An 11,299-nucleotide genomic window follows, 5' to 3' on the forward strand; every position below is an offset into this window, starting at 1 on the left:
GTCACACAGCTGGGAGACACGGGGACAGAGGGACGGGCAGGAAGAGGTGGCTAAGGCGCACTGTCTTGACACCGGTGCTGCAGAGCTGTGCCCCGCCCTCCATGCAGTTCCCGATGGGCCCCGCCTGCATCTTCTTGAGGAAAGGCATCGCTGAGAAACAGCGGGTAAGAGGCGGGGGCGACAGGGACGGCAGCGGGCAGGGCAGGTGACGTGGGAACCTGGCGGACAGGGGAAGAGAGCAGGAACTGAGAAGCTAGAGTTCCAGGGGCCTTCGAGGGGCCGTGTGAGCCAGGGAGCTACCTGGGCGGGGCTGAAATCCGAAGTCAGGAGTGAAGAGGAGGAGATGAAGGAGAAGAAAAATAAAAGAGGAGCTGGGATGACATTGTCGAGATCATCATCTTTCTTTTCTATAGACGCTCATAGTGATAATGATGATGTCAACAACTATAGCTGCCACTTACTAAGCCCTGTGCAAAGGGCTTTGCATTCTTGATGTCATCAAAACCTCAAAAGAACTCATGAGGTTGATGACACTTTCATTCCCATTTTACAGGTGAGGAAATTGAGGCTCACAGTCATGAAATCTTTGCCTTAAGCTCACACAATGAGTCAGTGGCAGGGTCAGAGCTGTTTGATTCCTACAGGCATGTTTTTATTGTCAGGCATTAAGAGGAAGGAAGGAAGGAAGGAAGGAAGGGAGGGAGGGAGGGAGGGAGGAGAGAGAGAGAGAGAAGGTGGGGCAACCATGATTGGAAACTCTCAGAGGTGTTAGGAAGTATTTGTGCTGGCACTGATCATCCTGCCCGAGTGTCGTTAAATACTGGTCCCATGCAAAGGGATTCTAACCCTTGGGGGGAAGGAGAGAGTCAGGTAGAAAGAGAGTCGATGGCGTGTCGAGGGAAGAATTCTCACTTGGGAGTCAGGAGCCCTGAATTCAAATGCCAGCATTGCACCCAACTTTGCCACATGACCGCAAGGGAGTAATTTAATTTCTCTCTCCCTTGGAAGGGGATCTGCCACTTATGAGCTGTGTGACCTTGGGCAGGTTCCTTCACCTCTCTGTTCATTGGCGTCCTCATGGGTAAGATGGGAATGATATTTGGACTGGGCTCAAAGAGCAGTGCCTGAGGTTTAAACAAAAGGGTTATGGAAACTGCCTGGCACAGGGTCAGCACTCTGAACACGTTGGCTGTGATTGTGAGTCTCGCTTTCTTCATCTGGAAAACGGGGACATTGGATTCATGGTGTTTCAGACCCGTTGGGCACAGTGTGATGGGTGCTTGCCTGGGAAAGGGGGAAGGAGAGTGATCAAGAGTCAAGGATGGGAGAGGGGAAATGAGAGGGGGTGGGGAAGAGGTGGGGAGGTGAGAGCCATGGCCTGGGAGTCAGGAGACAGGAGCAGGAAGAGGAGAGGCAGAGAGGGAAGAGGAAGAGGAGAGGGGAGGAGTAGCTTGGGAGAACAAGGGGACATGTTTGGAGAATCGGGTGTTGGATTCCTGAACCTCTCTCCAAATCCCCCTCCCCTGCATTCCTTTCCAGGAAAGACCACTGGGACAAGATGAGATCGAAGGTAACACCTTGTCCTGCAAATGCCCCACGTTGCCATCCACCCGCTTAATCCACCCTCAGTCCCCTTTGTGTATTTCTGTATGAAATGATTGACATGAAAGTTTTACATCCCTCTCTCTTCCCAGTCAACTGTAAGTTTGTGGAACTCTTTCTCATGGCAGTTTAAGTATCTCCCAAAGTATTTAAAACGCATCCCCCGGTGTCTCAGAGACTCAGGAGTGAAACATGAGTTTCAGAATGAATTGAAAATAGTTCTGTAGTCCCAGCTACTGTGGAGGCTGAGGCAGGAGGATCACGTGAGCCCAGGAGTTTGAGGTTTCAATGAACTATGATGAGGCCACTGCACTCTAGCCCAGGCAAGAGACCCCAACCCAAAAAAAAAAAAAAAGAAATTTTTGGTTTTTCTGTTGGTGGTTTTGAGGTTCCCCATGACTTCACTCAAGAGTTTGAAGGACTTCATTGCTCTCATTTAGTGGTCTCAGGAATCATGCCTCTTCCTAGCACAGTTCAGATATCACTGCTTTTTGAAATATTTGTTTTTTAAGATGTGTTTTCCTTTGAGAAGTCTCTAGTTGGAGCCTCATTGGTAGTTTCAAGGGATGCCACTCTTCCCCGTGGACTGTTTCAAGTTCTCCCAAAATTCTTCTCTCTATAACTTTCAGAGCTCCGGGAAGCATTTCTTGAGTTTGACAAGGACCGAGATGGGTTCATCTCTTGTAAGGACTTGGGGAATCTCATGAGGACGATGGGTTACATGCCCACGGAGATGGAACTGACTGAACTGGGCCAGCAAATCCACATGAACTGTGAGGCCAGGGGATGGGACGAATGGCTGGGGGTGGGAAGGGCTCAGGGTAGAATTGGGGAACATATAGAGATAGGTCTGTGTTCAAGTCCCCATACTATTATCTAGTAATTGTCATTTTGAAAAGTACAGTTATCCCCTACTCTTGAGTCTCAGTTTCCTCACCTGTCAAGTGAAGATGCTATCACTCCTTAATTCATGGGATTGTGGAAAGGAAGGGGCAAAGATGCTAACGCAGGCAAAGTCTTAGCCACCAATAAATTCTCGTCGAATGTAGACTATTACTATCACCACTAAGCTTCCTCAGTGGAGCCCAAGATTGGAGCTGCGTGAGATGTTGGAAACAAACTTGGAGTTGGAGCTAATGTTGGTGAATAGTGTTGCAAAAGGGGTGGGTTTTTAGGTGGAGACCAGAGCTGATTTTGAGATCAAAACTGGAATAAAATTGCTATTGGGTTTGCTCCTGGGCATGCAATCGAGCAAACAAGGCTGAATTCAAGGCAATGATAATATTTATATCTGGAAAAGACTTGGGTGCTCTTTAATTCATGTACCTTCTTCTGCAGGTCCACAGATGAGGGAGCATAGGTCTTAACCTATGAAGAGATGTTCTGAAGGTCACACAGACAGTTAATTATTTCCACCTTACCACACCCTGTCAACTCATGTTCAGATTAGAGGGACGTGAGGGCTTGAGCTGGCACAGTGGAGGGAGGAGGTCAAAGAAGGCTCTTAATGGACAGGGAGGTGGGAGCTGATCTATTTCTTGAACTGACTCGAGGCCCCACGAAGTGAGGTAATGGACGGTTGGGGAAGATGGAGTCTCACTAATCCTCCCTCTCCATCCTCAGTGGGTGGCCGAGTGGACTTTGACGACTTTGTGGAGCTCATGACCCCGAAATTGCTTGCGGAAACAGCGGGGATGATCGGTGTCCAGGAGATGCGAGACGCCTTCAAGGAGGTGAGTTGAGAGTGCCGTGGTGGTGGTTGAAGGAGAGGCCTGTGATTCATCATTACCGGGAACAGAACCCACCAAAACCAATTTTTCTACCCATGGTGAGATCAATAAGGAAGGAAACTAACATATTCCAAACACTGGCAATGGATCAAGGCCTCTACATATCTTATCTGATTTAATCCCCACCAAAAAACATTAGGGGGAAGCAGTCAATTACCCCAGTCATACAGATGAGGAAACTGAGGTTCATGAAGATGACCAGTCTTATCCAAGATCTTGCAATTTCCAAAACCAATGTTAGGGCCTCTCCTCCTTGTGTCTGTCACAGGAAGGATGCATCCAAGAATTTGAGATCCCAGAAGGGAACTCAAAGGGATCATCTAGTTTAAGCTACTTGCTGTAGAGATGCTAAAAAGTGAAACCCGGGGAGAGTAAGTTGTTTCTCATTCAGAGCTTTCAACCACACGTGGCAAAAATAAAGAATGGTGTGGTGTTTGGAAGCAATGACTTTGGAACCAGACTGACACAGGTTCAAATCCCAGGAGATCACCTACTAGCTGTGTGATTTTCTCTCCCAGCTTCAGAAAAAGACCTACAGCTGCACCATCCAATAGAATTTTCTGTGGCCACAGAAGTGCTCTGTCCGAAAACAGTAGCCACTGACCACATGTGGCCATTGGGCCCTTGAAATGGGAACCGATTTTTTTATTTTATTTCATTTCGATAGCTTTCAATTACATTATTTATTTAATTGCCATTCATATTCAGTTGAATAGAAGCACCCAAGTATTTAAACACAATTCATTTAAATTTAGAACAAATACTTGATACAATTATTGGAAAAGCTTCATCTGGAGCAACTTGAGTATGTGAATCTACTTTTTCAACTGTAACCTTTATGCAAATCAAGTATTTCTTTTCTTTTCTTTTCTTTTTTTTTTTTTTTTTTGAGACAGAGTCTCGCCCTGTTGCCTGGGCTAGAGTGAGTGCCGTGGCGTCAGCCTAGCTCACAGCAACCTCAAATCCCTGGGCTTAAGCGATCCTCCTGCCTCAGCCTCCCAAGTAGCTGGGACTACAGGCATGCACCACCATGCCTGGCTAATTTTTTCTATATATATTTTTAGTTGGCCAGATAATTTTTTTCTATTTTTAGTAGAGACAGGGTCTTGCTCTTGCTCAGGCTGGTCTCAAACTCCTGACCTTGAGCGATCCACCTGTGTCGACCTCCCAGAGTGCTAGGATTACAGGCATGAGCCACCGTGCCTGGCCCAAATCAAGAATTTCTGATAAAAAAAAAATTGAGTATCTGAACTGAGAAGTGCTGTAAGTAAAATACACACTGGATTAAGACTTAGTATGTTTAGGATAATTAGCATAAGTATACTTGTGTATTTAAGTAAACTTCTGTGCTAAGCGTGTTAACTAAGTACGCTAAGCACATACTAAGAACTTAGTATGCTATCATGCTGTCTTATGCAATGCAGTGTGCATAAAAAGAATATAACATAGTTCACTAACAATTTTTAGCCTGAATACATGACAAAATGATAATAGTTTGGATATATTGGGTTAAATAAAATCGATTATTAAAAATTAATTTCACTTGTTCCTTTTAACTGGTTTTTTTTTTTTTTCCCTTAATGTGGGTACTGGAAAATTTTAAATGACCCGTGAGGCTTGCATTGCATTTCTCTGGGACAGCCCTGCTCTAGGGAAATCGTATTCCAGGCTCAGGAAGCTGCAAGCGTACACATGCTGTAAGGCAGGAAAGCGTGTTTGAGGACCAGGCTGGGAGTCCTGGGGAGGCGTGGGCTGGAGAGACACTGGCATGAAATAGACAAGGCCTCAGAGTCGCCAAAGGCAGGGCCAGACAGCAGCTTGTGTGACAGGAGCTTGTGCACTGTGCAACTGTGTCAGGATTTTGTTCCGAGTGGGACAGGAAGCCACCGGGGATTTTAAGCAGGAGAGTGACAAGCTCTGAGTTATGTTTTAAATGAAGCCCTGACGTGTAGAGAACAGACCACAGCAGGACCACCAGAGGGGCCAGAAGACCAATTAGGAGGTTGCCCTGTTAATCCAGGCGAGAGATGACTGTGGGTTGAGCCAGTTAGCACAGGCAGATCTCGAGGACAGTTGGCTCCCGCTACGTTTTGGAGGTTGAGCCTACTAGACTTTCTGGTAGATTGGTCAAGGGTAGGCAGGGTAGAGGTTTGGAGGCAGTTGTCAATTCGACAAATATATATCAATATTGCCCAAAAAATATTCATCCATAGTGCCCATGTGGAGAGCACTGATCTTGGGACGGAGCATGGACCAGTGAACGAGACACTTAGAAATTCTCGTCTTCTGTATCTGGCTTATGTCGCTTGGCATAACATCCTCTGGGTTCATTCCTGTCATTGCATATGGCAGGATCGCCTCCTTTTGTGAGGCTGAATAATATTTTGCATGAGTCCATTTAGAGGCGGTACCTAAAACAATCAAACTCATAGAAGCAGAGAGCAGAAGGGTAGTTGCCAGGGCCAGGGGAGGAGAAAATGGCGAGATGTTGTTCGGAGGGTGTAAGTTTCAGTGATGCAGGATGAGTAGTTCTAGAGATCTGCTGTGTAATATCACGCCTGTGAATAACAACACTGCATGAAGACAAATAACCAGATTTAAAAATAGCCAAAGAACCTGAACAGACATTTCTCAAAAGAAGACATACAAACGGTGACCAGGTGCATGAATAAATACCCGGCATCACTAATCATTTGGGAAACACAAATTAAAACTATAATGAGATCTCACCTCACACCCGTGAGGGTGGCTGTTATCGAAAAGATGACAGTGTTGGTGAGGATGTGGAGAAAAGGGAACCCTGGTACGCTGTTGGTGGGAATGTCAATTGTGTATATTTCAAAATAGAGAGTAAATTTCAAACGTATCACCCCCAAAAATATTCACAATAAGCAAGTGAGGTGATGGATATGTTAATTAGCTTGATTTAATCATTTCACATTGTATACATGTCAAAACATCCCATTGTAACCCATAAATGTATACAATTGTGTTTTGTCGATCAAAAATAATATTCTTAAATTTTTAAAAAACAAATGTTGTAGCATGGTAATATCTAAGTTTTAAGTAAAAGGTTAGATTGTTTATGGTCAACAAAAAAATTTTGTTGATGGGTTAGATCTCATGTTAGGTATTCTCACCACCCCACGCCCCTCGACACACACACACACACACACACACACACACACACACACACACACAATGCAAAATAACAAGGGAGCAAGCACTAGGAAATCTTTGGATGGGTGGATATGTTTATTTCCTTGATTGTGGTGATAGTTTCACAGGTGTATGCATTTGTCCAAACTCATCAAACTGTACACGTTAAATACGCACAGCTTTTTGTATGACAATTATACCTCAACAAAGCTGATTTTAAAATAATAAAAGAATATGCAAATTTTTTTAAAAACCTGTCCTTTCGAGATGACATTCCATTGGATGATGTGCCCAGAGCTCTTAGCTTGGTTCTTGACTCACAGTAAGTGATCAGGGAACTTCAACTGTCATTCTTGTTGCTGTCACCGTCCTCGTTGCTGATGTCATCCCCTCTGCTCCTGCTTAGTTCGACACGAACGGGGACGGGGAGATCACCCTGGCGGAGCTGCAGCAGGCCATGCAAAGGCTCCTGGGAGAGCAGCTCACCCCGCGGGAGATCTCCGAGGTTGTCCGGGAGGCTGACGTTAATGGAGATGGCACCGTTGACTTTGAAGGTGACGTTGTAGCAGGGCAGCCACCGCGGGAACCCACTTCCAGCTCCCCATGTGCTTTTCTCTGAGTTGGCCACTCCTCACTCTTTTCCGAGTTTGAGCTGGGATGGGGATGGCTGGTGGTGGAAGCTTTTGTTCTAGCCCTTTCTGCCCAGGGTGGGTCAAAGGGCTCAGTGTCTCTCACACCTGGTGGCTCCGAGGAACACTTTGCCTGAGGCCCTTCCCTACCTGAGCTGAGGATTCCCTTCCACCTCACCCATTCCGTCCCAGTTCACGGGAACAACACGCCCCTTGAGGAAGGTGGACGGACTAGCAGCTGGGACTCCAGGGTCAGGTTCTTGGGCTTCCAATTCAGGATCATCTCCCACTCAGCAAGTAGCCTCATCCTAGTCACTTCCTCTCCTTGAGTGTCTGTTTTCACATCTTCAAAATGGATTGATGCTAACACCTTTCTCTCAAAGTTTTGGAGAAAACTAAGAGAAATCATTCACTAAGCAGCGCTGTTTTTGTATTCTCCTTGTCTGTCACTGCTCATGCCATCTCACTGTCTGGAACACCCAATCCTCTTTCCCCCGGCCAGCTCCTAGTGATGCTCCTGAAAGGTGCCCCCGCCCTTACTGGACTGAGTGTCTCTCTTCTGTTCTCCCTGACAACACCCCGTGGTCGCCTCTGCAGGAATATCAACCCACGACCTCTTCATAGCTTATCATAGCTTATTGCCTGTCTCCCTCTGAGGCCAAGACTAAATCTTTCATCGCCACATCCCCAATTCCTAGCACAGAGCTCAACACATGTATATTGAATCATTGAACAAATTAAAGAGACCGGAGTTCTGTGTGAATGGGAAGTGGGGATTGTTTTAGTGGGAGGCATACATAGGGCTCATCAAGTTCTGCTTGTGACCCTCTCTGGTTCAAAGATCTCAGCATCTATCTGCTGCCTATAGACAAAACTCCAAAATTCTTAGTCTGCTATCCATGTCCATCCATCGTCTGGCCCCACCCACCCCTCTAGCCTGTATCTTCTGAACTTTTATGCTCTAGTGCAAATTTGGTACCTGCTCTGCTTCTCCAACTTCTGTTCCTCTGCACCTGATGTTCTGTCCACTGGCCACACCTTTCAATCTTATCCATCCCTCTGGAACTCACACCAACGCAGGCTTTACTAGGAAGCTTCCCTTCGTCTTTAGCTGTGAAGTCTCACGGAAGTTTCTGATCCTCTCCGTGGGGGTTATCACCATGGCAGGCCTTGCTGTATTGAGCTGTGTTCGCCTCCGCTCTGGATGACAGAGGAGTCTTCCCTAAACCTTATCCACTCCATGGCCCAGTATGGAAACCTAGTAGATGTCTGTTGGACACCTGCTGGATCTAGTCAGGCTCAGGTGGACAGAGGACATAAAGTAAAATCTGGAAGAGGTTGGGGTGGGGGTGGGAGATGGAGCCTCAGGCCAACTGTAGGCAAGGGAAGAACAGGGTGACCCCCACCCAAGACCTGGGTGGGGCAGCAAGTTCATCTGGCATCTGGTCCTAGCAAGGTCAGGTGCAACCTGCCTTCCTTCCTGGGTTACCGTCCACCGTCCACATGACCTCAGGTACGTTGGTCACCCCAGCTGGCCTCAGTTTCCTATCTGGCACTCACCACTCCAGGATGGTTGGAAGGATGAAATAAGATGCTAACAATTACTATTATGGAATACTTAATCCATTTAATGAGCATTAGGTCATTTAACCACCTTAACAGCCATATAAAGGAATATCGATCTTATGATTCCTATTTTATAGATGAAGAAACAGAGGTATGGAGAGCTCAAGTAATCTCTCAACGGTCACCAGGCACATGGGAAGGACTCAAAAAAAAAAGTCTGGGGTTTTTACAAAGAGGCACCTCACAGGGGATTTTTCTTTGCAGAATTTGTGAAGATGATGGCTCGCTGAGGAGGTCCTGGAAGCCCCCACACCGTCCACACGCTCAACGTGGATCAAGCACTTGAGGACCAAATCCCCGCGGCCCCGAAAAGGAGGAAGGGCGGGGGGTGGGGGGTGGTGACAGGCCACGGTGTGGGTGGAGGTTAGACTGAAGGCAGTGGCTTTGCCGGGATGGGGGCGCCCATAGAGCTACAAGAGTCTGTGGATGGAAATTTGAGCAGTAGTAGGGTCTAGCTGCCATTTCAAAGTTCTAACGGTGAGTGACAGCTTTTTGCTCCACATAGCCCTAGGTCGCTGTGACCCACCAGGTCTCTTCCTCAGCTTCCCCTTGGGTTAAAATAGTCTTTTCTCCTATCAGATTGTCAAAAAGTTCAGTGCATGGTCTACCCTTCCCCTTCCTCCTTCAACTCCACTCATTCCTTTCTCTCGGCAAAAAGGAGGCGCCTCCGTGGTGGGGTCCCCTGGAGAGGCATTCAAAGTGAGCAAGGGGGCTCAACCCACCTTCCCCTGATTTCCTGGAAGCACAGCCTGGATTTTTCTCTCTCTCTCTCTGGCCTCTCACATCCTTCTCCTTGTGTGAGATATTCAGGGGACCGAATTAAATCACAAATCTGGATTATCAAGGTTTAGGGCAAGCTGATCCCTGGAGAATTAATCCCCCGCAAAATGTCATCATGCAAAGAGAGATGACAGGATCCCCCAAATCCCCAGCTCAGCCGCATTGCTGCGAGGTCTTCGAGAGTCTGTTAGACAGGAGGTCTGTTCCAGCCCCTCACATCCTGACGTCGGTCTGTGCTGTGAGACAGAAGGGAAAGACTCCTCCCCACCTCCGCCGAGAGCGGGACACTCCGGCCATGCAAGGGTTAAAATAAAGAATTACTCTCACGCCTTCCTCCAAGTTTTTCTCACTTTGAAATCCACAGAGTAGATGTATGAAATGGCTCACCTGGTTCAATAAAATAAACATTAAGAAAAGGTGGAACCAGGATAATATAATTTCCTGACCTGTGGCCACTCTCCTTGTCCACTTGTCGCTGTCCTGAGACCATTTTGTCTTAAGCCTCACACTTTTCATTTCTTCCTCCTTCCTCCTCTTCCTTCCTTCCTTCTTCCCACCCTTTAGATCTTAACAGCAATGTATTCAGGACTTGCTATGTGCAAGGCGCTCTTCCAAGCATGGGGCTGTAGCAATGAATAAAATAGACAAAACCCCCAGACCAGAGGGAGTTCATTGAGCACAGGAGGTGTATCTGGGGGAAGAGCATTTGAGACACAGTGTAGGGCAAATGCAAAGGCCCTGGGGCAGGAACATACCTGTGGTGTTGGAGGACTAGCAAGGAAGCCACAGTGGCTGGAGAGGGCTCAACGAGAAGGGTCCAGAGTGGGCCAGGGGTTAAGCTGTGCAAGTACGTTCTTAGAGGGTATTGACACCAGAGGGTGTTGAGCAGAGGAGTGACATGATGCAGCTCACCCTTGAAAAGGCAGCTCCAGCCTCTTTTCTCAGCCTTTCCGTTCCCTCTGTGCTCACACCCATCCACCCGCCCACACATTCACTCACCTGCTCAAAAAATCTTTGCCGAGCCCCTGCTCTGTGCCTGGCATTGTTCCAGGTGACGGAAAGAGAGCAGTGACAAGCTTCTTGACCTCCAGGCAACTCAGCAGAATCTTCTGCAAGGGCAGGAATATTCCAGACCTGTGCTGTCCGTTATGGTAGCCACTGGCCACACGTGGCTCTTGAGTATTAAACATGGTGAGTGAGGCTGAGGAACTGAATTGTATTTTATTTTTATTATCGAGTAAAATTTTATTAATAAATAAGTGTTATTATCAATTACTTCAGTTCCATTGAGATCACCCCTGTGTGGCCAGTGGCTTCTATCTTGCAGGGCTCAGCTTCATGCCATGAGCCCAGGATTAATCCGGGTCCTGGAAAAAACCGGGTGATAAGGTCTTTGCGTTCTTGGAGGTTACATTCCAGTGTGTGAAGACAAGAAAACATGAAATCACTTAAGAGAAACTCGGATCAAGAGGAACATGTTGAGGAAGATAAAATGAGGCAGTTAGATACAAAGACACTTTGGGGATGGTGCAAGGACGGCTTCATTAGAATAGTCAAAAATGGCATCTCTCAAAGATGGGGCATCTCAGGTTGGGGCTCCTTGGAGTTCCTCCCCCATCAGAGAGTGCAGGAGGTTTACCGGGAGTTTCCTGGGGATCAACACTACTGAAGGGAAGGGAGGAACCAGGATTGGAGAGAAAAGGTGAACCACTG

At 47.1% G+C, this 11,299-nt stretch overlaps 1 protein-coding gene across 1 annotated transcript; it reads left to right on the forward strand.

The window, feature by feature from the left end:
- Positions 1 to 46: 46 nt before the first annotated feature.
- CABP5 (calcium binding protein 5) lies at positions 47 to 7,836 on the forward strand. Its single transcript, XM_045531848.1, has 7 exons — positions 47 to 164; positions 1,540 to 1,570; positions 2,232 to 2,375; positions 3,226 to 3,335; positions 6,958 to 7,105; positions 7,373 to 7,477; positions 7,778 to 7,836. Exons 1-7 carry the CDS (start codon positions 102 to 104, stop codon positions 7,834 to 7,836), a joined length of 660 nt encoding a protein of 219 aa, XP_045387804.1. The 5' UTR covers positions 47 to 101.
- The last annotated feature ends 3,463 nt before the right edge of the window (positions 7,837 to 11,299 follow it).

Source organism: Lemur catta, chromosome 19 (assembly GCF_020740605.2).
Source record: "Lemur catta isolate mLemCat1 chromosome 19, mLemCat1.pri, whole genome shotgun sequence".
NCBI lineage: Eukaryota > Metazoa > Chordata > Mammalia > Primates > Lemuridae > Lemur > Lemur catta.